Source organism: Gekko japonicus, unplaced genomic scaffold, assembly GCF_001447785.1.
Source record: "Gekko japonicus isolate JY-2015 unplaced genomic scaffold, Gekko_japonicus_V1.1 scaffold632, whole genome shotgun sequence".
Taxonomy (NCBI): Eukaryota; Metazoa; Chordata; class Lepidosauria; order Squamata; family Gekkonidae; genus Gekko; species Gekko japonicus.
The window spans coordinates 222,470-248,883 of NW_015172025.1; the positions used below are offsets into that span (position 1 = coordinate 222,470).

A 26,414-nucleotide genomic window follows, 5' to 3' on the forward strand; every position below is an offset into this window, starting at 1 on the left:
CCCCACATTTGGGGGAGGGAACCCTGAAGCAATAGAAACACACGAGTGACGAAAATGCATGAACTGGCAAAATCCAGTTGGAAAGTGGATCGAAAGTGGATCAATTAGTTTGTGTGATCACGGCCCTAGGTACTATTCTGAGGTTGGCAGGTCCCTGCTGGCCACCACCAGGGGATGAGGGGGGTAGGGTTGCCAAATCCAGGTTCGGAAGTTCCTGGAGATTTGGAGTTGGCGCCTAGGGACCTCAGAGGTGTAAAATGCCAGAGTCCACAGTTCAAAGCATCCATTTTCTCCAGAAATGATCTCTGTAGTCTGGAGGTGAGCTGTAAATCCGGGGATTGCCAGCTCCCACCTGGAGGCTGGCATCCTACCACCATGCCACATTGGCAACACATCGGAGTGAAAGAGTTTGCAGATCAGAATGTTATTGTGTATATAGCCAAAGGCTGTCACAATACAGAATTAGGATATATATAATTCTAATAATACATAGATAAAAAAGAATTTTCACACAAATAGATATGGACCAGCTATTAATGTTAGAAACAATAAAACTGTAAAAAAATAAGTCCGGTTAGTCATATAAAGGTTAATTTTCTGATGCTGCAGTCTTAGCCCTGATTTTTGTGGCGGCCAAGGCGAAGAGAGACACTCTGTGGGTGCATTCAGACAGACCGTTTAGTCTGCTTTTGGCACGCTTCAGTAACGGATTTTATATCCACGTTCACACACCCAACATCTGCGCACTGTCCCCAGCCGTCACTTTCCGACTCAAACCCCCTTTAAAATGGGAGTATTTTGTTACCAGGTCCCAAAGTGGTGTTTTCCTGATTCTCTGGTTCTAGCCGCACTTTTCTGACATCTGATCGCTCCTGCGGTGTCGAGCCACTTCTGGTTTAAACCCCCTCCCTGCTTGAAAGCTGCCCAAGGCTTCTGCTTTTCGCCCGCCATTTTTTTAATGCGTTGGCGGTGCGTGCATAGGCGGAGCTCCGCCACCGCGTTTAGAAAACCAACATTTAAATGGTCACTTGTTTTAGCGTTTAGATGAGTTCGGGATCTCATGGAGGCCATTTTTGGGTCAAACATTTAAAGGGAAGTCTTTTGTTGGAGGGGTTGGATTGATTCGCCCTGGTGGTTCTACGCATGTGCCATGATAGTTTCTCCTTTTACGGAGGGGCGCCTATGTGCACGTGCAAACTGAGGAAAAACTTAAAAAACCACTGACACATGCTCCCGCACGTCAGTAGTGTAGATGCCGGGGAGCGACGTGACTGTGCGGTGAGGCAGAATAAGGGAGGTAAGTGTGATCACGATTATCCAGATCAAATATAATTCGGTTAGAACTGGAGCAGTTTAACCTGCTCTCAGCACGCCATCTGACCGCACCCTATAACTGAGGACTGGATCAGTGTCAGATAATAAGAAGACCAGCTTGTCAATATCAGAGGAAAATTTTGGTCCTGCTAGCAGATTATCAAGAAATTTAGATCTAACTGTTGTATACATAGGACAAAATAATATAGTGAAGAATGTCCTCTGGGACTGAGGCACCGCATATACAAGAATGTAAAGCCAGTGGTATTTGAGAATATCTCCCTGTGAGTAGAGCCTGTGAGCAGAGAGTAAAGCATTGTCTGAAAGCATAAGGAAGTGAGTGCCTTTCTGAGATTTTGAGATGTAATATTCACTAAATAAGGAGATGCATCATCTCTTTTGAATAGCTTAAACCAAAAGGAGAATTTAGACCTAGAGGTTGTAAAACTGTCCAATAAAGCGTCACATCTATAGATCCAGTTTTGTAAATTGGTGCCAATATTGAGAATCCCAACAAATCTGGAATAGAATAGTAGGCAAGTATGTTGTTGTAACATGTAGACCGGGATGTATCTCTACGTGACATTAATTGAAAGAGTGAAAGAGTTGCACACGTCCTCAGGGGGTACTTGGGGACTACAGTTCATCATGGCACATCCAACCATATTGTCCCTGCAAGCAGCATGGAAACTTGCATTGATTTACAACATGGACAAAACAGCAACTGTGTTTATCCACTGGCAGGGAAGGCAGAGATACCTAGCGCACCTCCTCAGCGATGCTTCCATCTTGATTTTTGTGACTGTATTGTTGGTGTGTCAGAAATAACACAAAGTAATGTCACTGAGTTCATTGTTCACGATTGCCTCACGGATCTAAAGGTAATGTCCGGACACAAACATCTGGGAAATGTCCCTCTTCTGTGGGCATCCCGTTTTCCTGCGCTTTGGAGCCGTACTTAAAAGATAGGACTTTAAATCTGGGGTTTTTGGTTACCTGCGAGACAACTGCAGACTCTCACCCGTCTGATCGTTCCACCAGCGCGCGATCCTCCCGTCGGGGTGGTCTGGCATCAGACCATCACGAGCGGGCGCCATTTAAAAAAATCTCTACACATGCGCGGATCAACAAGGATGTACTGTCACATCTATGCGCAAATTTAAAAAAACCCACGTGTGCCTCCTTCAACAAGGACGCGCTGTGATACCTATGCACATGCGCAAAAAGGTTTTTTTTTAAAAAAAACACCCCACCACACATCCCTCCTTCAGTGGACACCATCTAGACAATCCACAAGGGAGGCAGCGTGGTAAGGCGATTCACCAGGGGGATGTCTGGCCGTGCTACGATCGGGATAAAATTCAAGATGGCATAATGACGACGGGATTAGCTGCCCATCTGAACTAAGACATTTGCTCGCTGCGCTTTTGGGGGGCACATTTAGGGCCTGCCAGGCACCCTTCATCCAGGACGCCTATATCTGAAATAAATGAAATTAAATTTATGACACGTCTTTCACTGACCAACAGGCCCGCCAGGTAAGGCAACAGGGAATCCGGTGAGATCCCAGCACCTTAGAGACCAACAAAAATTTCGGCCTACAAGCTCTCCAGAGCTCCTTTCCTCAGACGCTAGTCCGACACTCCAAAAGTGCCACGTAATTACTGAAAAGGCCCTCTGCGTATACTCAGGAGCTCTCTTCTTTCACTTAACTGCCACACGCATCTCTCCTACCCCCCCGGGAGAAAAAAATAGGCCCTTATTTCCGCTTTCACTGAGATTCCCTCACAAAATGAGGCCACCGCTGACCCGACCCGACCCCTACTTCTTTCCCGCGCGCCAATTTCTTTCCCCCTCAGCACGTCTTTCCCTCGCGGGCGCGCGAGGGTGAGCCGCGAGAAAGGAGGACGAGAAACTCTCCGGCGGCGGCGATACGCGCTCCCCGCCCCCCCCTCCCGTGCGCGCGCTTGCACCTGAGCCTCGGACGCCCAGCCAATCCCGAGCGACCTCCCTCTCTCCCACGCGCGCGCGCGCGCGCCCTCCCCTTCTTGAAGGGGCTCGGGAAAAAAGCCAACCCGTCCCTGCCTCGGCCGCGCCCTCCTCCTCCTCCGGACCTATCGAGAACGGGCTCCCGGGCGCGCGCCGCGGCGCTCAGCCTGCGCCAGCCAATCAGGGGGCGTCCGGAGCGGGGGCCCGTGCGCGAGCGGCCGAGCGCCAGCCACGCTCGCCCTCCCTCCCTCGTTCCCCTTTTCCTCGGGGGCTCCGCACTCGGACTAGGCCTCGCAGCCTCGGCCTGGCGTAGCGGGTCGAGCCGGGCGATGACGACGAGGGCGGCGACGGTGCTGCTGCGGTTGGCGAGGCGGGGCCCTCGCTAGGCCAGAGGAGGAAGAGGCCGCCGCCGTCCCTGCCGCCGCCGCCATGCCGGCCAAAAGGAAGCTGGTGCCGCCGGCCCTCAACATCACCCCGACCATCGCCGAGGGACCCACCCCCACGGGCGGGGAGGGCGACGGCTCTGGTAGCGGTCGGTGGAGTGGGGCGTCTCTTGCACACAATCATCGTGGGCACTGCTCCCTCTAAGCTGTGGAGTCTCGTGAGCAAAAATTCTACTTTGTGAGCCACTGGCAATAAAGTGGTGAGCGAGCGATTGGGCTGCTGCATAAATGAGTTTGCTCGGGAGCCCTCCTTCCTGAGCAGAGACAAAAATCTGTGAGCCGGAGGCTAAAAGACTGTGAGCTAGCTCACACTAATTCAGCTTAGAGGGAACACTCATCAAGACCAACACTCCCTCTAAGCTGTGGAGGCCTGTGAGCAAAAATTCTACTTTGTGAGCCACTGGCAATAAAGTGGTGAGCGAGCAATTGGGCTACTGCATAAATTAGTTTGCTCTGGAGCCCTCCTTCCTGAGCGGAGACAGAAATCTGTGAGCCGGAGGCTAAAAGACTGTGAGCTAGCTCACACTAATTCAGCTTAGAGGGAACACTGGTCATCAAGACCAATGCTCCCTCTAAGCTTGGGGTCTTGTGAGCAAAAATTCTTCTCTGTGAGCCACTGGCAATAAAGTGGTGAGCAAGCGATTGGGCTGCTGCAGAAATTAGTTTGCTCTGGAGCCCTCCTTCCTGAGCGGAGACAGAAATCTGTGAGCCGGAGGCTAAAAGACTGTGAGCTAGCTCACACTAACTCAGCTTAGAGGGGACACTGATCGTGGGTGTTGTTATCAGTGTCCGAGCTGTACCGCTGTGATCAACAGCAATTGGATATTGATTATACACAATACGAATGCTTCTTATTAATATCCATATAATTTGAGTTCCTTTTATACATATTGTTATTGCTGATGATGCTAGTAGGGGATTTGCATTGATCTGTCCTCTCGTTCGTTTTAATATTGGTTTTGGTGATCCGTAATGAATAATGTTGATAATTGGCTGTGTATGTATGTTACTGATGTTCATGTTGTTATTACTGTTGGTAATATCGATCTTGCTCTTCATATTGCCAATTGGGAATGGGGCATTTGTGTGGGGGGGTGCTATTAGAAGGGGGGGAAGAGAGCTGTCAGAATTAATGTTATCGTGGAAAGCAGCAGCTACGAATAATGATTCCAGAGGTGTTGCCTTGTAAGTCTTTTAGAGTAAAAATAAGTAGGAGTCTTGTGACCAGTGTTCTCTCTAAGCTGACTTAGTGTGAGCTAGCTCACAGTTTTTTAGTCTCCAGCTCACAGATTTTTGTCTGAACTCAGGAAGTATGTGGCTCCAGAGCAAACTAATTTATGCAGCAGCCAAATCACTCACTCACAACTTTATTGCCAGTAGCTCATAAAGGAGAATTTTTGCTCCCAAGACTCCACAGCTTAGAGGGAGCATTGCTTGTGACATCTTGAAGACTAACAACATTTTATTCTAGCATTAGCTTTTGTGAGCTAGAGACCAGTCCTTCATATGCAGTGAGCCTTGCATCTGACGGTGAGCTATGCACCCCCAAATGTATTTACTTCGTTTGTGTTTCATTCTGTTTGTTGAGGGAGTGAAATTTGTTTGCATTGTTCTCCCCTCCGCTTTATCCTCCTAACAGCCCTGTGAGCTTGAGAGAAAATGACTGGGCCCCAAATCGCCTAGTAAGCTTCCATGACAGATTACCTGGCTCTCCCAGATCTTAGTATGCCACTCGGCCTACTGCATCATGCTGAGGTTCTGCGGGAATTAAAATTATTAGTCTTCAGGAAACCATGGAATTTTATTTATATCCGTGTTCTTTGTGATACTGGGATTGTCACACTGCTGTTAATAAATGTTTGGATATTTGAGGATTCTGGAAGAAGGAAAACGGTGGAAATAATGAACCTAAGGCTGAGAGGATGCTCCTGATGATGAAGGCAGATGGGGGAGGGATTAGGCATTTTGGAGGACGAGATTGATCCATGTATGGAATGGAGGGAGAGAGGTGTGTGGTGGGGATGGGTTATAATAGACTCTTAAAAGAAGAGGTATGTACGTATAAGGAATTTGGAGAAAGAGAGTTTAAAGAAAATATTTATCAGTATTCATTTTAGAATTATATTTGTTTATTTTGTTTAAAACATTTTATGCCATCTTTCCACCCAATTAGGGTTCCCATAATTGTGTTTCCATTATTATAAATGTTATTAGTCATTATGTAGTATTTTGTATTAAGGGTGTGAAGAAAAGTAAGGGATGGATGCTTCATATTGGGGGGGATATGAGGTTGCATCTAGACACTTAAAGGGGGAATGGGGTATAGATTCACAGGTGGAGTGAATGGGGTACAGAAATAAGTTTTAATGATTTCCAAATTATTTTTTATTGTGAATGAGTATTACAGGTGCTGTTTGCTGTGGTCAGTATCATTAATGCTGTTTAGGGTGGGTGTTGATTGCTACTGGAGGGAGGTAGAGAGGGAAGGCTATGGGGACAGAACCCTGTCAGCGCAGGGAGGGGATTAGTTAAAATCAGCACATGGAATAGGAGTGAAAACCTGAGTAAGTTTACCAGTGAATGAATGTTGGGTTGGAAGTAATGGGGAGATAAAGGTCTCCTCTTCAGGGTAGAGCATTTTCTAAAGTCTATATATGGGTTTGAGGGAGGGAGGCAGGAAACTGACAGCTTGGTGGAGGGTGTGCGTGACAAAGTGTACTTTTGAGGAACAGCGAAGACTGGGAGACAGCTGTTAATGGAATGAAATAGACGTCTCTGGAGGGGGGGGGGGTGCATTAGACAGCCAAAACCCATTATGGACTTGGGAGGCTGCCTGAGGAGATTTGTACGAAAGGGGTAGGGGGAACTGTGGGAGCCTTAGGAAGAGGGGCTGGGGCTAAGTGAGAGGTGGGCATGGGGAAGAGAAGGAAGCTAACAACTTGGGGTGGGTGATGTTGAGGTGGTGAAGAGCAAGTGTACAGAGGCATTTCTTTATTTGCTTAATTCATAGTTCACCTTTCTCGCTGACACGCAAGGCAAATTGCAGAATAAAAACCGTACGGCATAAGACCTCCAGTCAGTGATGCAGTAGGTCTAGGATTACAGAGCGGGGACAGGGGTGTATGAATAGAAACCCACAAGGCATCAAGGGAGGTGTCAAGGGAAGATCTGAATGAGGACTGGGAAGCGAGGAGCCCTGGTGTGTGCTGTAGCTTGGAGCTTTCAGTCCATCTCCTCCATTCCTCTTCCTCTGTACCTTTTCTGAGGGGGATTAATAATTTGAATGCTTGTGTTGGCTTTCCAACCTATGAGAGCTCCCATGAAAGTTTGTGATTTTATAAGATAAAAATGCTGCATTAAAAATAAAGGCACACAGGCGGCGGCAGTAACAAAAATAGCACCTGGAAATTAGCGGCGGTAAGAGCGATGGGATAAAAATTCTCAGCCACCGCCCTTTGCTCTACAAAATGAAATAGTACAGGGTGATGGCAAATGCCCTCAAGTCTCAGAGGACTCATGGCAGCCTCATAGGGTTTTCAGGCCAAGAGATATTCGGAGGTAGTTTGCCATTGCCTTTCCCTCCATAGCATCCCCGAACGTCTTTGGTGGCATCCCATCCAAATATTGACCAGGGCTGACCCTGCACAGCTTCCAAGATCGAGCTAGCCTGGGCCGCTCAGTTCAGGGCTGAAATGGCCCATAATGCCCTTCTTAAGAATGGATGGGAAGTAGACTAACTTAGCAATGGAGTCCCACAGATCAGTTGCTGTGACAGACACAATCCTGCTTATGTTTAAAGGTTTAAGGGATTTATAAAAGTCTTGTGCTTTCTACCTCCCACATTTTAACATGGGTTTAATTTCTGAAATGAGTGGTGTTGGAAGTACATCAGAAGCAGTGGATAGACGGCCATTTGCAAGGATCCTTGTTTGGCCCTGGAGAGCATTGACAGGAGTGAGTAGGGAGCGCAAGGAGATTGTGAGCTTGAGGAAAGGTGGATGTGCAAAGCATTATATGACTGAAGAGAGCAGGGGTTAGGAGAATGTCTGGAAATTTTGAAGGCAGGGGCTGAATTTTAGGAAGAAATTGAAATATATGTGGTAGTATCCTACAAACCTACGCTGTTTTTACTGATTTAACAACATACAATGCACCATTTATAACCTAGCATATAAAATTGTACTGTATGGTATATTTATGGAATTTAGAAGTATAAATGTGTCATAGAGAATGAAGGAAAATTGCAAATCTGCCCGGGACTCCAGAGTTGCAGTCTGCTGTTGCCTGACATACATTAGCACATGTATCTTAATTTTTGCTATCTGAGAGGTAGGGAAAAATAAGCTGAAGGTAGTAAATAAGCTCTGCAGTAAACAAAAGAGAATGTATTATTATTTGGACCTAAATATTCAGATATAGTCACAATGGGTAGGACTACCAGCATATTTGGATATTGAACTTTATAACATTGAAAACAATTAACTCTTTTATAATGTGTTATCACACACATTGTAGGATATTAATTGTTGGCAAAATTATTTACAGTCAACCAATGTAAAATCTTGAAAATGTTGTGTATGTTTATGATATACATATGAATTATGTAATACTGTGGATTTCCTTAAGTAAAAATCTTCTTACTACATATGTTGAGTTAAATCTTGTCCTTCATTTCACTCATTTCCAAAGAGGGGGAAAAATGACTTTTTGTATTGTACCCCATAGGAACAATAAATTTCCATAGGAATTTTTTTTTAAATGTCCTCAGTCTTTTTCAGCTTGTATAATTTGAGTGAGAAACCGTAAATCCGGGAAAGAAGTAACAGGAGGCAAGGGATGGAATGACGGATCCTAAAAGCTTCATGAGGAACCAGGGAGGAAGTTGAACACTAGGAAAGGTTCTGTGAGCTTGTGAGGCTGGCAATCTAATGGGAGCAAGCGTGAAGAAAGAACCTTGGAAGTGGTGCTGGATGTTTTTAAGATATTGTTCTGGAGGGAATCAGATGTGGGTCTGGAGTCTGCCTCTGGAAGAGGATAAAATCTTTATTTTTATTTATTTATTTGATTTATATACCGCCCTCCCCGGGAGTGCGCTCAGGGTGGTTTACATCTTGGAGGATTAATGCACACCAGGAGTCCAAAGGGAAATCCAGGAAGCTGAGGGCTGTTTGTCGGTAGGGTGTATACCCTAGAAACAGTGAGAGTAACCTAGCAACACGTTTTGATCCTTCATGGGACTGCAAGGAGAGGGTCTGTAGCTTCTGTTCTCAGAGGTGGGGGTTGATGATACTTGTCTCTTCTTGTTGACCTCTGATAAGCATACCCATTAAACACAGGCTGCCTCTGTCTCACACCTGGCTCAAAGATACTTCCAATTCCTAGAAGCCAGCATGGGATAGTTGAGAGCCAAACTTGTACAGGACAGAAGTGCGTTGACAGAAACAAGAAGGGACAGAGCGGGGATCCATGCAAGCCCAATAGTTCTTTCACCTGTTTTCCTTCAGGGCGCATCTCGTTGACCTCCAAAAGAAACTAGAAGAGCTGGAGCTGGATGAGCAACAGAAGAAGCGGCTGGAAGCCTTTCTCACTCAGAAAGCCAAAGTCGGAGAGCTGAAAGATGATGACTTTGAGAGGATTTCGGAGTTGGGAGCCGGCAATGGCGGGGTGGTCACCAAAGTACAACACAAACCCTCAGGGCTAATCATGGCACGGAAGGTGAGGCGGGGGAGAATGGAGAATTCTCCTCTTACAAATGAAATCGATGCTCTGGGGTGCCAGCGGCCAGTACAGTAAGCCTGCAAATCCACCAGTGCCCTGTGTCATTTGTGCAACGGTGTGGCGGAATCCTGTGGCACCTTGGGGGCAATTATGTTTTGCTAGGGTCCTAGAGTTTTTCCATTCAAGCAGAACAAATGTTTTACAGACGCTTACATGGCAGAAACCCTATTGGCTTTTAAGGTGCCGTGCTGTCATTAGGGCGCAGGAAACTCTCATGGCTAATGGGGAATGTCGTTTGTTTAAATTTGCTGTGTAATGTAGAAGAGGGCCAGGCAGGACTTTCAGTATTTCTTTTTTTATTATTACTTTGGTGAGTATTTTGTGTGTATGCCTGGGAGTCATAGTTTGACTTCTGGTGACCCCTAGTGGGTCTTGGATGTTTTCAGAGATGTGGCTTACTATTACCTGCCTCTGCATCCTAGCCCAGGTATTCCTTGGAGGTCTCCCTTCCAAGTACTTGCCAGGGTCAGCTCTGCTTAGCTTCTAAAATCGAATGAGATCGGGCTTGCCTGGGCTATCCAGGTCAGGGCAGGACTTTCAGTATTTCAGGCTCCCTGGAAGCTCACCTCAAAATGCAAGTTGAAACCACTATGGTGGGCCAAACAAAATGGTGTGGCAGCATGCTTATGGTTGGCCTGTGTGTCAAGGGTTACCTCCCTCTGCTCTAATGTTTGTTCGTTTGTTTGGGGCATTCTGCAGTTTAACTGCCACCATGCTGCCTACTTTGCAGTACACAGAAATCAAGATTGCATCCAGAAAGTCTTACATTCCTACGTTAATACTTATGTGAGATGATTGCAGCTCAGGCTTTTCTCTGGTCTGCCACTCCCCCCCCGAATTGTACAACTACCTCTGTTGCTTAGCAAGGAGACTTTGGGCAGACTTTCCCCAGAACTGCAGTGCTGTGATGTGAAAAGTCACAGTTGCTGCAGTCTGCTCTTCTATGGTACTAGTAAAGGTACACTAACCTTCAGTGGGACCTGGTGACTTTACACAGAGGCTGCCTAGACCCCCAAGGTAGAAATTATTCTTCATGCTTGTGTAACTTGTGCTTGTCTGAGACTCAAGTGTGATATATAAGTACTGTTAATACAGATGACACATGTGAGAAACAAGCACCGTGATGCGTGCTTAAAATGTTTCCCACCTATCACTTGTGCCCTTCTAGTCTAGCCTCTATAAATGGTGGCAATTGGAAGGAAGAAGAGAGCAAGGCCTGCCAGGGGCACACCCGTCCTGCCTTTCTCCTGCTTCTCTTGTTAACTTCTCTGAGAACAGAGGTGGCAGGTTGGGCGTTTCCCTTCCTTTGGGGAGATGGAGTGGGGTTAGGGTCTGTTTTGCATGGAGCACCCAAAGCGTACCTGACTGAGGTCATGCCTTGGACGTCTCCTTGAGAACTCTCCAGTGAACAGCATTCTGAGGCCTCCCCTCTGAGCTTATTCCATTGTGAGGCATCAGGACATCTCTGTTGAGAACTCATTAAAGCGAGAAAGGAATATGAGAGTTTCCTGGGCCGATGCCCTAGCCCAGAACATGGGGCTGTATCTCTGTGGTAGAGAGGAGGACAATAAGAGATTGGACTTATGCCCCCCCCTTCACTACCCAAAGGAGTCTCAGGGTGGCTTACAATCTCTTTTCCCTTCCCCTCCCCACAACAGACACCCTGTGAGGTAAGTGGGGCTGAGAGAGCTCTCTCGAGAACAGCTCTGAGAGAATTTGTGACTGACCCAATATTACGCCAGCAGCTGCATGTGGAGGAGTGGGGGATCAAACCCGGTTCTCCCAGATTAGAGTCCGCACTCCTGACTACTACACCAAACTGGCTCTCTTGAATGGAGGTCTTGAATGGAGATTATAATTTGCCATAGTCAGGTTCTAAATTGCAAGGCCCCTGCAGTTAACCTGCAGGGACATACAGCATTTTTCAGCACTGTGTTTCCTTCAGCTGTCATGTAGGGGATGGAGAGCTCAAGAGTGCTTTTTGCCAGTGTTAAAGCATTCTTCTGCAGCATGAACTTGGTGGGAAACTACCAGGTCCTGAGGGCTTTCAAGAGTGCGTAGGCTATTATTCCCCCCCACCTTTCGTGTGACATCTTTAATATTATGAGATCTAAGGTGACAGGCACACACATCAAACAAGAAACATCTCAATAATACAACAGCATAATAAATAAAGGGCAAAAAGGTAGGAACGTGAAAAGGTTGGTGGTGTCTGGCAGTTTCAAATGAAGCCGCAAAATCAGCAGCAAGTAAAGCGTCTCCTGCCATCGGTGCAAATGAACAGAGCAAAATTAAGCAGGTTTAACCAGGTTTTCTTCCTGGTTGTCATTCTCTTGTAACCACAGTGAAGCCTCTTAGCTACAACCCTGAGATCCCCCCCCTCAAAAAAAATAGTACTTTTTCAGTAGCTGTAAATCAGCTGGCTTGAAGAACACTAATTATTTGGGGGAGGGTTCTATGTTAAAAAGCCAACATTTCTGCCTCATTCTTTCACGTATAGCCAAGATTATTCTTTTCCATACACCCTCCCTCCTTCCCAGGCATGTCAAACCACTGAGATGCCTTTGGAAGGTAATAAGTGTTGCTTGGGAGTACTCCAGTGTTCTTCACCTTGATTTTCCTGTCCCCTTTCCTCTTTTTTTTTTTTGCAGCTGATTCACTTGGAGATCAAACCGGCCATCAGAAACCAGATTATCCGTGAGCTCCAGGTGCTTCATGAATGCAACTCCCCCTACATTGTTGGTTTCTATGGCGCATTCTACAGCGATGGGGAGATCAGCATCTGCATGGAGCACATGGTGAGGACCGGGTACTTGCTCCCCCCCCCAGATGGGACAGGGAGTTGGTTGAGAGCGAAGGGTTTCGTTGGAAATACTGTGCCAAACTTGGATGGCTGTATGTAATCTGCATGCCTGGGGGCACGGCAGATTTGCATATCTTGAATGATTAATTCAAGCAAGCATTAGTGTGTTTTCTTTAAGTCTTCTGCAGCTGGCTCCTTGACGCCTCCCCCTCTCCCTCCACTCCATACTCCTCACTCTTTCGTACCTTCTGCCACCCTGTCTTTGACTTCTTCACCCAGTCGCTTTCCTTGCTCCTGTTCAGGCTCTCCTTATCACCAGCTCTCAGCGTTCCCTTTCCCCATACCCTCCTTTTGTGTCTTTTGCCATGCTGATCTTTTAAAATATTTTAAATCCTATGGGCTGACTTTTTTTTAAAAAAAGGAAAAGAACTGGAAAAAAATACCTAGACCACAGAAGTTTACGTTGAAGTAACATTGTGTTAGTCATAGAATCAGAGAGTTGGAAGGGACCTCCAGGGTCATCTAGTCCAACCGCCTACACAGTGCAGGAAATTCACAAATACCTCCCCCCCCCAACACACACACCCAGTGACTGCTGCTCCACGCCCAGAAGATGACAAAAAACCGTCCAAGATCTCCAGGCAAACTAGCCTGGAGAAAAATGGCTTCCTGACCCCAAAGTGGCGATCGGCATTTCCCTGGGTGTGTAAAAAAGGACCACGAGAACTAAACACTGAGGCAACCCTTCCTGCCCTCCCTCTCATGATCTGCCTAAGTTCCATTAGACTCTCATTTCTTGTTATCCCAGCGTGCCACCTCTTTTCTTTCCTCGCAGTCCTCTAATGTGTCACTCTATCCCCTGTAATGACTACCAGTCTAACCTCCCTACATCTTCTTTGTCACACCTGCCTATAACCTATTTATATACTTGTTCTTGGGCTTGGTTACGCGACCGAGAGTGTGGCGCAATGTGCCCTAGATGCTGCTGTGCCAGGCCACCTCTTAAGCACCCGCCTGCCTGGGATTGGTGGCCCGTGTTGTGATAGGCCAGTGATGGTGAACCTTTTAGAGACCGAGTGCCCAAACTACGACCCAAAACCCACTTATTGATCGCAAAGTGCCAACACGGCAATTTAACCTGAATACTGAGGTTTTACTTTAGAAAAAAACAACTCATACATTAACTTAAGATGATCCAAACAAAGTAAGGAAAGCAATCCCAAATGCTGTTGTTTACTTAAAATTATTTGGCAGAGAATTTGACACTTTAATGATGGTCTGGGCCTGGCTGGGGCGATGGCACGCGTGCCCACAGAGAGGGCTCTGAGTGCCACCTCTGGCCCCCGTGCCGTAGGTTCGCCACCACTGTGATAGGCCCTAGTCCCAGCCCCTCAGGCTTCTTCACATGTATATATGGTTCATCAAATGTGATTTTGGGGGGGGACAAGGAATTATTTTCCTTTTACCTGCACTCTTAATGTTGCATCATCAATATCTCAAGCCTCAACGTAGCCATAAACTAGGATTTGTTTTGTAACGACTGAGATTTCGGACTCTCCCCTTCCTCCAGCGCTTATGTTAGCAACAGGTGCGTTATGAGTTCCTGTATCCGCTCCCCCAACACACACCTTTCTTGGGTTAATAGTAGCTTGTGTGGGGGACTCCAGTTGGGAGAACTGGCTGTGACTGGTGCAAATAAACTATCAGATGGACACGGACAAAGGATTGAAAAATGCTCCTCTCCCCCCCCCCCCCCCAGTTTTGGCTCCTGATCCAAATTGGTGTGCCCCAGCATCATTTATTTTTAAGCATCTGGAGATATGATTGTGGATCTCCAAGGTTTGTCTGCTTGCACCCTGAGATGGACTCACCTGCTTATGCCAACGCGGAAGGAATGTTTCTGTTAAAGAGCCAGAGGGGCCAGCTTAAACATCTCTGATTTGTTTGCTTATCCTGCCTTCCCATTTTAAAAACAAAGCAAAACTCCAAGTCATCTTGCATCTGCCAGCTGGAAGAGAGTAGGACAGTATTGCAGTGCAGTGAATGCATTAAAAGCAGCAGAAGCAAAATGGCTAGAGCAGAACTCAGTCGCTGTAGTGGTTAAAGTGATGGGTTAGGATCTGGCAGGCTTTTGTTCTGCTGCGAAGCTTGCTTGGTAATCTTTGTCTGCCTCATATACCTCGCAGGGCTGTTGTGAGGTTAAGGTAAGGAAGGGATGACCATCACTCTGAGGTCCTTGGAGTCAGGGTGGAATGCCAGTGTGCTAGATAGGATCACGGGAGAATAAAGCAGTGACCAACATCTCTGGGGTGCGTATTCCATGGACAGGGTGTCACTGCAGAGAAGTTCTGTCTGAGCACCGTTTGTCTGGCGGCAAGGGCAGCTGGAAAAGGGTCTTGGAATTGTCGGGGCAGGGCGGATTGATTTGGAGATGGTAGAACTTTTGGTTCTAGCCAAGAGGATCCATTGCAGATTTGTCAGTGAACAGATTTCTCTTCAAGACAAGTGTGTATGTAGTGCAGGAACTGGCAGGGTAGGGAATGTCTCTTCTAGCACCACCACCCCTTTTAGAATTTTTTTTTAGCCTGCCTCCCTTCTCTCCCCCCCCCCCCCCTTATGGGGAGATGCTGCCATCTGGTGACTTGTTAAGTCATGTTATAAGCAAGGCCCAGTGAATTCAGCAATGGGGTGGGTGGGGGGAGGAATGAAGCCATGGAAAATGTGTCATGCCAGCGATTGTCAAGTATAGTGATTCTCCTTAAGCATAGGGGAGAAAATCATGCCTAATATATGTAGCTGGGATCCGAACTAGCGGTAACTGACCAGGAGAGAGAATTTAGAGTTGTGGTAGATAACTCAATGAAGATGCTGACTCAGTGTGCAACTGCATTAAAAAAAAGCCAACGCTATGCTGGGGGTTATTAGGAAGGGGATTGAAAACAAATCGGCCAGCATCATAATGCCCCTGTACAGGGATCATTTAGTAGAAAAAGAGCTGCAGGAGCTCATTAGCATACCTAATAGACTGTTATAATAGCCCATTAGCATATGCCACGCCCCCTGACATCACCGGAAGTGATGTCAGAACGGGAAGCAAAAGGGGGGAGGCATCTTCAAAAGCCTCCCTTCCCCGGGTGGGCGGGGAGCAAAGAGAGAAGGGGTTTGAAGAGGAGGGGAGGATTTAAAAGATGCCACCTCCCCCTTTCTTGCTTCCCCAGCTGGCCTGCCAAGGCAGGATGGGGGGGGGGAAGCGAAGAGAGAAGGGGTTTAAACTTTAAACCCCTTCTCTCTGGAGTTGCGCCGCCCCATTATATTCTATGGCCCCAAATAAAATATAATGGGAAGCTGGGGGTGGGGCTTGTCCCGCTCCTGGACTGCTGGAGCAGTGCTCCAGCGCGCTCTGGCCCCAAATGACCCCTGCCCCTGTATAAATCTGGTGTGGCCTCTTTGGGAATCCTGTGTACAGTTCTGGTCACTGCTCAAAGATATTATAACATTGGGAAAGGTGCAGAAAAGGGCAACTAAAATGAATAAGGGGACGGAACATCTTCCCTATGTAGAAAGGTTAAAGAGATTAGGGTTCTTTAGCTTGCAGAAATGACAGTTGAGGGGTGACATGATAGAGGTTTACAAAATGATGCATGGGATAGAGAAAGTAGAGAAAGAAGTACTTTTCTCCCTTTCTCACAATACAAGAACTCGCGGGCATTCAATGAAATTGATGAGCAGTAGGTTTAGAACAGATAAAAGGATATACTTCTTCACCCAAAGGGTAGTTAACACGTGGAATTCACTGTCACAGGAAGTGGTGGCGGCCACAAGCATAGATAGCTTCAAGAGGGAATTGGATAAACATTATGGAGCAGAGGTCCATCAGTGGCTCTAAGGCACAAGGTATAGATTGGACATTATGTCTGGGGCAGTGATGTCCTGTATTCTTGGTCCTTGGGGGGCCACAGTGGGAGGGCTTCTGGAATTCTGGCCCCTGTGGTGGACCTCCTGATGACTCCAGGGTTTTGGCCACTGTGTGACATAGAGTGTTGGACTGGATGGATCCTCTTTCGTTCTTATGCATCAAAAGATGGAAACAGGAGAGTTTTTGTATTTATGCACAGCTGCACATACTGGGTAGGCAGAGCATCGGGCTTCTTCCTGGGAAGACTGTTCAAATCATAGCTTGGTCATGAGTCCAGGCTGTATTTTTTTTCATGGGTTTTTAAACTGCAGTCTTAATTCACCTTCAATGCACTTTACTGATCGTTTGCAAGAGGATTTTGCCATTTCGCACAGTAAAATCCAGTTGTGGGGTGCACTGAAAGTGGATTGAAAGCACATTTTCAGTGTGTGTGAAAGCACCCCAACATTAGTGAAATGCAACATCTTTCAAGCATTTTGAAATTATTTTAATTGATTTTTTAAACCAAAGTGTCTACTACCATCCTAGATTGGTCTGGGAGGGGGGGATAGACTGAAAAACAGAATGTTAAAATATTGATCTCGAAACCCCCAGGAATAACATCTTAACAAACAAAATAACCTCCTACAGGTGAATATCTAGAAAAATTCAGGTGGGTAGTTGTGTTGATCTGAAGCAGCAGAACAAAGTCCTGTGGTACCTTTCAGACCAACAAAGTTTTATTCAAAGTGTAAGCTTTCGTGTACAAAGCACACTTCTTCAGACAAACGGAGCAAAATCTCTTCAAAGGTTATCTACAGGGGGGGGGGCAGCTGTTAGGAGGGGCCACTCAGAGCCAAGAGGCAGATGCAGAGCTGAAATTGGATCAAGTGGCTGGTAAGTTCAATGGATAGCAGCAAATCAGCACACAAATACAAGAGTTAACAAAAGATGCGAGAAAGAAGCTAGAGTCCAGCAGTACCCCCCAAGCCAAACCAAGCTCAACCCTGTGTACCTGGGAGAACAGAGACTCAGCGTGTGCACACGTCTTCGCATACATCGGAACAGATTTCCCCAAATATTACATGCGTGTGGCGGTGGGGTTAGAGCTGATATAAGCCTCCTCTCCCCTTGTTGCCCTCACAGTCCCTCCCCCCGCCCCAACAACTGGCATTCAGAGATATACTGCCTCTGAACAGGGAGGCTGCATGTTGCCGCTTTGACTAATAGATCCTGGTTTCCACAACGCGGTATGCAAGGGTGACTTTGCTGTCACGGGGCAGTTCATCCTCACATAGGCTGTGTGATTTGAGGAGGAGCTGTCCATCCAAACCAGAAGTGGGCGTGTAATGGTGTCTCGCTGGCCTCGATCCCTTTCCCCAGTGTTCAGATGCCTGGCAGAGAGGGGTCATTGCCCTGATTCCATACAGGTCAATCAGAATAGTGAATTGTATGGAACAAACAGGGAGCTCTTTGTGTCCTCATCTGTCAGCTGGTCTTTTTTTCCCCCTTCCAAATTCAGGATGGAGGCTCCCTAGATCAGGTTTTGAAAGAAGCGAAAAGAATTCCAGAGGAAATCTTGGGGAAAGTCAGCATAGCGGTGAGTATGCTTCTGCCTTGTGTTGTATTAAAAATGTTTTTAAAACCCTCTCTGCTATGGCAAGAGAAAGGCCAAGTCTGCCAAAAGAGGGGAAAAAATAGGCACACCTCACTGAATTTTTGATATTGCATTGCCTCTTGCTTGTCTCGACATCCCACCAGTATGGTGGAAGAACCAGTACAGGAGCTGCGTTTACACTTGTTGTACAGACCACAGCTCTTTGGGATGGCATTGGGTGTTGGAAATGGTAGTACATTGCTTTGGTATGCAGAGCATCTTCCTGTGCTGAAGGGTAGTCTCAGAAACAACAGGTGCTTTGAATGTTTCAGAAGACCCTTTGGTTCCAGCAAAAAAAAAAACCGCCCCGACTTGCATTGAACCCCTGGGGCGGAGCCATCTTTCGGGCCACATTGTCTGCACACCATCATCTTGAAGGTGCTTCTCATATGAAACACCACTTTCCACATCCTTGAAAAACGGGGTGGTACCCCCAACTTTCTGCGGAGTTAGTACACAGACTGTGTCCAGTTTGGTGTAGTGGTTAAGTGCGCAGACTCTAATCTGGGAGAACTGGGTTTGATTCCCCACTCCTCCACTTGCACCTGCTGGATGACCTTGGGCAAGCCGTAGTTCTGACTAGAGCTGTCCTTGAAAAAGAGCAGTTTCTGTCAGAGCTCTCTCAGCCCCACCTACCTCACAGGGTGTCTGTTGTGGGGAGGGGAAGGGAAAGGAGTTTGTAAGCCGCTCTGAGACTCCTTTGGGTAGTGAAGGGCGGGGTATAAATCCAATCTCCTCTTCTTCCTGCTGCTCAGCTCATCTAACAGCCGTGCCTTCCTCTGATGGTGAGAGCCGGCAGAAAATCCCTCTTGTGCCATGTCTCAAGAAGGCACCGCCGTTAATTGAGCAGAGTGGCCTGACCCGTTGCCTTTCCTTTGAGAATAGGGAGGGAGCATTAGGGGCTTTAATGCAGAATGTCTTTGAAAAGAGAGGCATTCAGGGGTTTTTTCCCCCATTGGAAGTTACAAAGGTGCCTTGCACAATGTCCGGCCATTGGTCCGTCTAGTTCAGTCCTGGCTCCCTGGGCAGTGGCTGGCCAGGGTGTCGAGCAGAGGAAGGTCTTTCCTGATAGCCGAGAGCCTTTCAGCAGAGATGCAAACTGGAACTGGCTGTAGTGCTGAGCCACAGCCTTCCTTCCTTGAGACATGCAGGGCCCTCTTAGACGGCAGAGGAAATGCACCTGGGCCTCCTCATTGCCCACTTGACATTCCTTATGGCAAGATGACAAAATAGTCTTGGGGCCAGCTATTTCCGGCCTAGCCAGTATGGTTGGAGGAGAAAAGCAGGGCTGCTGAGGAGAAGCTGGAAATGCCACCCTCGGTTTGATGCAACCTCAGATTGGCCAACACTTAGAGAAGCTTGTGGTGCTTGAAAGGTCTTAGTCAGAAGCTTAGTCATTCAAGGTGCTTCTGTCCCCTCCTCTGTAAAGCGGCCGCTTTCCCAACCCAGGTCTTTCCCTGACTTCTCCCCCCCTCCCCCATCCTCACCGCATCTCTGTTTTCCCATCTGCAGGTTCTACGTGGATTGGCTTACTTGCGAGAGAAGCATCAGATCATGCATAGAGGTGAGAGAGTGGCCAGCATATGGGTCAGGGTTCTGCTTGTCGTGTTCCTAGGGAACCCATATTATGCACTAAACATGTATTAGGAAATGGCTTTGTGTCCATTTCCCTCTGCCTGGGGCCTCGTTTTTCCCTGCTGGAGAGGCCCACAATTTAAAACCCACTGTTCAGACGCCATCGAAAGCCCTGGAGAATAAAATGACCTCGTGGCCACTCCTGAAGGTTCCTGAGGACAGGGCTCTCCTCACCTCCTTAGGGAGCCCTTTTCACAGAATGTGAGCGACACGGGAAAAGGAACAGGCACTGCCTAAGTGGGGAAATGAGCAGTAGGTAGCAACCCAAAGACCATAGCGGGCACATGGGGGGGGCGGTCATTTATCCAGTCGTTTTAAATTGAAGTGTTTTTAACGGTGCCAAGCGCGTTGTCTTGAGCCGCAAGGAAAAGATGGGATGTAAATATTTTAAATAAACACAGTGTGTCTGACACAAGACGCTCAGCCCTGAACTGTGAGGCCTTCCAACCTGTTTCTTCATTGATATCCTGCCTCTTTTTCCTCAGAAAGCTAAAGGTGGCATTTAATTAACCAGAGATTTATATGACCACAACTGTTGCCTCCATCCCTATGTGTTAGTTTACAGCTAGCTAGCGCTCTATGGTATTGGATTGTTTTTAGATGGTTTTATCTACGTTATAATTTTTCTTATGTTTTATGCTTTGTAAGCCACCCTGAGCCTGCTTTGGTGGGGAGGACGGGGTATACATTGAATAAACAAATATAAATAAATAACTGGGGGAGGGGAGAGTTTCTTTCCTCCAGACACTGGCCAACTGAGAGACCACCTTCGCGTCAGTAAGGTGGCTGTATCGAGTGCTTGAACCTGTGAAGCAGGGACAGACCATGGGCCATGTAGACTGGATTTGTATCGTCCCTGAGTAGCAAAAGCTCTCCAGAGTCTTCAGGCATAAGTCTTTTCCAGCTCTGTTACCTGGGGTCCTGTAAATACAGGCACCAGGGGTAGAAGCCGGAACCTTTTAGATGCAAAGCGTGTGTGCTCGACCTCAGCTGTGACCCCCGTGCAACCTGGGAAGGGTCTTGATGTTTTGAAAGTCTTCTGTGCTTCTGAGACTTCGTCAGATGCATCCGTATTTTCCAGTGTTCCTCTTTATCCATGTGGACTAGGAACTTTGTGTTTTAAGTCCTGAGAGGGAAACTGTGTGTAAGTGAAATGAAGTATCAAAGACCTAGGCTCTCAGCTAATTCCTGCTTTCAATACCAAACTCTGCCCTTGGTGAATTCTTTGAATATGTACAGCACTCCGTGGAGCGCCCTGGTCGCTTGAAATGCTTCTTCTCATGTTGTGACATTTTTCTCATTTTCTGCTTGTTTGTTTGCTTGTTTTAAATCCACTTGCAGATGTCAAACCATCTAACATCTTGGTGAATTCCCGGGGAGAAATTAAACTCTGTGATTTTGGAGTCAGCGGTCAGCTCATCGACTCCATGGCAAATTCCTTTGTGGGCACTCGATCGTATATGTCCGTACGTTCTTTTTGCGCTCTTGTACATGATTTGCAATTTGGGAGTGGACGTTTCCTTCTCCAGTGTGCGCCTTTGCCCAATAGGTGACAGTTTGGGGGGGGGAGGTGATTTGATGAGGTGTTTGTCCTCCAGTTTGGTTCAGGGTGTTCTGTTTCCTTCAGCGCAGTTTCCGTTATCAGGAGCTTGCCTCTGCAAGCTTGAGCCAAAAGGGGCTTTTCAGTATCCTGCTTTAGCTACTGGCTCCTAATACTGGGAGAGGCTGTTTTTCTTATCTGCTGGGCTCTGCAGATAGTAGGCACTGCTGACCTGTAATTGTCACTTGCCTGGTCATTGGTAGCAATGAATCGTATCGAACTGGTGAAGCAGTGTGGCTTTTGTAAACTGGAGGGCCATGAATTTCTCTTGTAATGTTAAGCAGCCCTGTCCAACTTTGTCTTCAGATGTGTTCTGTGAAGCTGACCTAACTTGTTTCTTGTTTCGACTCCCTTGACAGCCTGAGCGCTTACAAGGCACTCACTATTCGGTCCAGTCTGACATATGGAGCATGGGCCTCTCCCTGGTGGAGCTGTCAATCGGGCGCTATCCCATCCCCCCGCCCGACGCCAAGGAACTGGAAGCGATATTCGGCCGGCCCGTGATCGATGGGGCGGAAGGGGAAACCCACAGCATCTCCCCACGGCCCAAAGGAAAAGATGGGATGTAAATATTTTAAATAAACACAGTGTGTCTGACACAAGACGCTCAGCCCTGAACTGTGAGGCCTTCCAACCTGTTTCTTCATTGATATCCTGCCTCTTTTTCCTCAGAAAGCTAAAGGTGGCATTTAATTAACCAGAGATTTATATGACCACAACTGTTGCCTCCATCCCTATGTGTTAGTTTACAGCTAGCTAGCGCTCTATGGTATTGGATTGTTTTTAGATGGTTTTATCTACGTTATAATTTTTCTTATGTTTTATGCTTTGTAAGCCACCCTGAGCCTGCTTTGGTGGGGAGGACGGGGTATACATTGAATAAACAAATATAAATAAATAACTGGGGGAGGGGAGAGTTTCTTTCCTCCAGACACTGGCCCACTGAGAGACCACCTTCGCGTCAGTAAGGTGGCTGTATCAAGTGCTTGAACCTGTGAAGCAGGGACAGACCATGGGCCATGTAGACTGGATTTGTATCGTCCCTGAGTAGCAAAAGCTCTCCAGAGTCTTCAGGCATAAGTCTTTTCCAGCTCTGTTACCTGGGGTCCTGTAAATACAGGCACCAGGGGTAGAAGCCGGAACCTTTTAGATGCAAAGCGTGTGTGCTCGACCTCAGCTGTGACCCCCGTGCAACCTGGGAAGGGTCTTGATGTTTTGAAAGTCTTCTGTGCTTCTGAGACTTCGTCAGATGCATCCGTATTTTCCAGTGTTCCTCTTTATCCATGTGGACTAGGAACTTTGTGTTTTAAGTCCTGAGAGGGAAACTGTGTGTAAGTGAAATGAAGTATCAAAGACCTAGGCTCTCAGCTAATTCCTGCTTTCAATACCAAACTCTGCCCTTGGTGAATTCTTTGAATATGTACAGCACTCCGTGGAGCGCCCTGGTCGCTTGAAATGCTTCTTCTCATGTTGTGACATTTTTCTCATTTTCTGCTTGTTTGTTTGCTTGTTTTAAATCCACTTGCAGATGTCAAACCATCTAACATCTTGGTGAATTCCCGGGGAGAAATTAAACTCTGTGATTTTGGAGTCAGCGGTCAGCTCATCGACTCCATGGCAAATTCCTTTGTGGGCACTCGATCGTATATGTCCGTACGTTCTTTTTGCGCTCTTGTACATGATTTGCAATTTGGGAGTGGACGTTTCCTTCTCCAGTGTGCGCCTTTGCCCAATAGGTGACAGTTTGGGGGGGGGAGGTGATTTGATGAGGTGTTTGTCCTCCAGTTTGGTTCAGGGTGTTCTGTTTCCTTCAGCGCAGTTTCCGTTATCAGGAGCTTGCCTCTGCAAGCTTGAGCCAAAAGGGGCTTTTCAGTATCCTGCTTTAGCTACTGGCTCCTAATACTGGGAGAGGCTGTTTTTCTTATCTGCTGGGCTCTGCAGATAGTAGGCACTGCTGACCTGTAATTGTCACTTGCCTGGTCATTGGTAGCAATGAATCGTATCGAACTGGTGAAGCAGTGTGGCTTTTGTAAACTGGAGGGCCATGAATTTCTCTTGTAATGTTAAGCAGCCCTGTCCAACTTTGTCTTCAGATGTGTTCTGTGAAGCTGACCTAACTTGTTTCTTGTTTCGACTCCCTTGACAGCCTGAGCGCTTACAAGGCACTCACTATTCGGTCCAGTCTGACATATGGAGCATGGGCCTCTCCCTGGTGGAGCTGTCAATCGGGCGCTATCCCATCCCCCCGCCCGACGCCAAGGAACTGGAAGCGATATTCGGCCGGCCCGTGATCGATGGGGCGGAAGGGGAAACCCACAGCATCTCCCCACGGCCCAGGCCGCCAGGACGTCCGATTAGTGGTAGGGGCTATATCACGAGCAGTGCTGGCAGTTTGGTTCCTGCCGTCTCATGAGCGTGTGCAGAGTGCCGTTCCCTTCTCGTCCATGTTTGCAGCCTGCCACCATACTATTTGGTTTTATATTTGAGCTTTTCCAGGCCAGATGACATGGCTTGAGTCTCGCCATCCCTTTCTTTAAAGAACTACGACACACCCAGGAAGCACGTGATACAGATCCACGTGCTCCAACCCCACTAGCAGTGGCACTTTATGTCTTCCGAACCCCTCGTGTCTGGGGAAGGCTGCTTGTGCCCGGAAGTAAGCATCACACCAGTGAGAACCGGTCCATGAGACCCAGCTCTCGTTTAATGGGAACTGTCCTGCCATTTAGCAGCCTCCACAGCTTTGGCTGGTCATTGGAGAGGCCTGTCACGCCTTCAGCCTCTCGAGCCCAAGGCAGGCCCTGCAGCCTTATAGAGCGGCTTGCCAGGGGCTCAGTTAATCACGTTTTCTCTGCCACCTTAAGAAGGAGAAGAGGTTGGATGGATACCCTGCCCTTCACTCGGAGTCTCAGAGCAGTTTACAATCTCCTTTCCCTTCCCCTCCCCACAACAGGCACCCTGTGAGGGAGGTGGGGCTGACAGAGCTCTGAGAGAACTGCAATTGAGAGAACAGCTCTGAGAGAACTTGTGACTGACCCAAGGCTGCATGTGGAGGAGTGGGGGAATCAAAACCCGGTTCTCCCAGGTTAGAGTCTGCACGCCTGACTACTACACCTAACTGGCCGTCAACTGAGACAGCAAGAGCAAAGTTACACCTCAGTATGTGTGTGTGACATAACAAAGATCTTTTATTTTATTTATTTATTGTCAGATTTATGCCCCGCCCTCCCAGCCGAGGCTGGCATGTTGTGATGGGAGTGTGTGCTGATGGGGGGGCCAACGAGCAGCGTGGTTCTCTTGGCCTTGCACCGCTCCTCCTGAGAGAGGACCTTCACCCAGCTTCTTTCTCCCAGCTGAATTCTGTTGGGGGTGTGTGTGTGCATGTTTGGTTGCTTGGAGTGAAGGGTCATTCCCATTTCACTGTTTTAGAAACTGGAGACGATCAAAACTTCCTCCGCATACTAGTTTAGGCTATAAGCAGTGTTCCCTCTAAGCCGAGTTAGTGTGAGCCAGCTCCCAGTTTTTTATCCTCCGGCTCACACATTTTTGTCTCAGCTCAGGAAGGATGGGGCTCCAGAGTAAACTAATTTATGCAGCAGCCAGATCACTCGCTCACAACTTTAATGCCAGCAGCTCACAAAGTAGAATTTTTGCTCACAAGATTCCACAGCTTAGAGGGAGCATTAGCTGTAAGTTAACTTATTTTTTATTTTAAAAACCTCCATCTGCAAACAGTGTTTCCTCTAAGCTGAGTTAGTGTGAGCTAGCTCACAATTTTTTAGCCTCCAGCTCACAGATTTTTGTCTTAGCTCAGGAAGGACGGCTTTAGAACAAACTAATTTATGCAGTAGCCAAATCGCTCACTCACAACTTTACTGCCAGTAGCTCACAAAGTAGAATTTTTGCTCACAAGACTCCACAGCTTAGAGGGAGCATTGCCTGCAACCACTGATCCTGCTTTTTGTTCCTCTTTACCAATGTAGGCCATGGGATGGACAGCCGGCCCGCAATGGCCATCTTTGAACTGCTGGACTACATAGTTAATGAGGTTGGTGACTTGCAGTTATCTTTTTTTTTCTGTTGTAGGTTTCTGCTTCATCGCTTCAAAAGAGTCTTGGGGGAGGGGGGGAGTTAGTGAGAAACCCAAGTAATTAGCCCTCGTGGCTCATACTTCTCTTCCTTGCTTGCCTATCTGGGCAAAACGCGCTTCAGAAATGAAACACCCCAGCCTAGGTTGATTCCTCCCCCCCCCCAATTTGAGCCAATCCCAGTTTGTTACATCCTGCGGTTGGAAAGAGACTGTCCAGTTCCTCTTGGAGCGAGTTGCTGTTTGTTATGTCTCGGATTGCCCTGCAGAAGAGGTGGTGTGGCGCATGCAGGAAGAACGAAGGTGCTGTCTCTGCCCTTCGTCTCATGATCTGAATCACTGCAAGGGAAAAGGGAGCAGAGGGAGGGGAAAGGCCGTTGTAGACGATCAGTTGAAACACCTGGGTGAAGAGAGGCATTCCTAGCCAGCATTCACGTTTCTTAGTGGAAGGAGTCTGGCAGAGGCCAGGAGGGGAAGAGTTCCAGTACCGGGGGGGGGGGGGGAGTAGAAGGATTGTAAAGGGGTGGCTCCAGCTAGCTCACTCTCGTCAGTTTTCAGAAGCCAAGCTAGTAGCCCAGCAATTGACAAAAGCCCTCAGCTCCTTCTGGCCACGCAGCTCCCTTTTCTAGTCTCTGTCGTCTCCCACCCCAGCATACAAACTGCACGGATGATCTTCAGTGCCTTCCCATTGACTTCTGCACTGTTGTTCTCCCCGAAGCTGAGGTTTCCAGGTATCCACACCACTTAACCCTTCACTTTCCCCCTCTTTATTTCCAGCCGCCTCCTAAGCTGCCGAATGGGGTTTTCACTCAAGACTTCCAAGAGTTTGTAAATAAATGGTAAGGATTTACTTTCCTGTCTCCAGCCAAATGTCAAATGGTCACAGGAGTTCCACTTCCCAGTCCTCATTCCCAGACTCGCAAATGTGCATTCCCTTGGTCATCTGGGGTCAATTGGGATTGTGTTGGAGAAGCCAAGCCAGGGGTGGTGGTGGTGGTATTTTTTCTTATTTCAAGCTGGGGGGGGAATTAACATAAGGTATATGTGAAGAAGCAGGTTAGCAAAACCTGTTTGTAGGTTAGCACTTATTTGCAACGCTGCTTGTTCTTCCGACCTTATAGGACTAGTGTTGGTGTGTGGGAGTGGGGGGGTGTTGTGGGGGGGACGCTGTGTGCTGCTGGGCGATGTGACACGAACAAAAAAGGGGGGGAGG

The 26,414-nt window shown here is 47.6% G+C and overlaps 1 protein-coding gene across 1 annotated transcript in view; it reads left to right on the top strand.

Moving 5' to 3' along the window:
• The first annotated feature begins 3,376 nt into the window (after positions 1 to 3,376).
• MAP2K2 (mitogen-activated protein kinase kinase 2) overlaps positions 3,377 to 26,414 on the top strand; it is a 28,637-nt gene continuing 5,599 nt past the window's right edge. Inside the window, exons 1-9 of the mRNA XM_015420540.1 lie at positions 3,377 to 3,839; positions 9,251 to 9,461; positions 12,176 to 12,322; positions 17,745 to 17,822; positions 19,392 to 19,443; positions 20,856 to 20,980; positions 23,261 to 23,474; positions 25,098 to 25,162; positions 25,979 to 26,040. Of these exons, the coding sequence (XP_015276026.1) occupies positions 3,733 to 3,839; positions 9,251 to 9,461; positions 12,176 to 12,322; positions 17,745 to 17,822; positions 19,392 to 19,443; positions 20,856 to 20,980; positions 23,261 to 23,474; positions 25,098 to 25,162; positions 25,979 to 26,040 (1,061 nt within the window). The 5' untranslated portion in view covers positions 3,377 to 3,732. The remainder of the gene's footprint in view (positions 3,840 to 9,250; positions 9,462 to 12,175; positions 12,323 to 17,744; positions 17,823 to 19,391; positions 19,444 to 20,855; positions 20,981 to 23,260; positions 23,475 to 25,097; positions 25,163 to 25,978; positions 26,041 to 26,414) is intronic.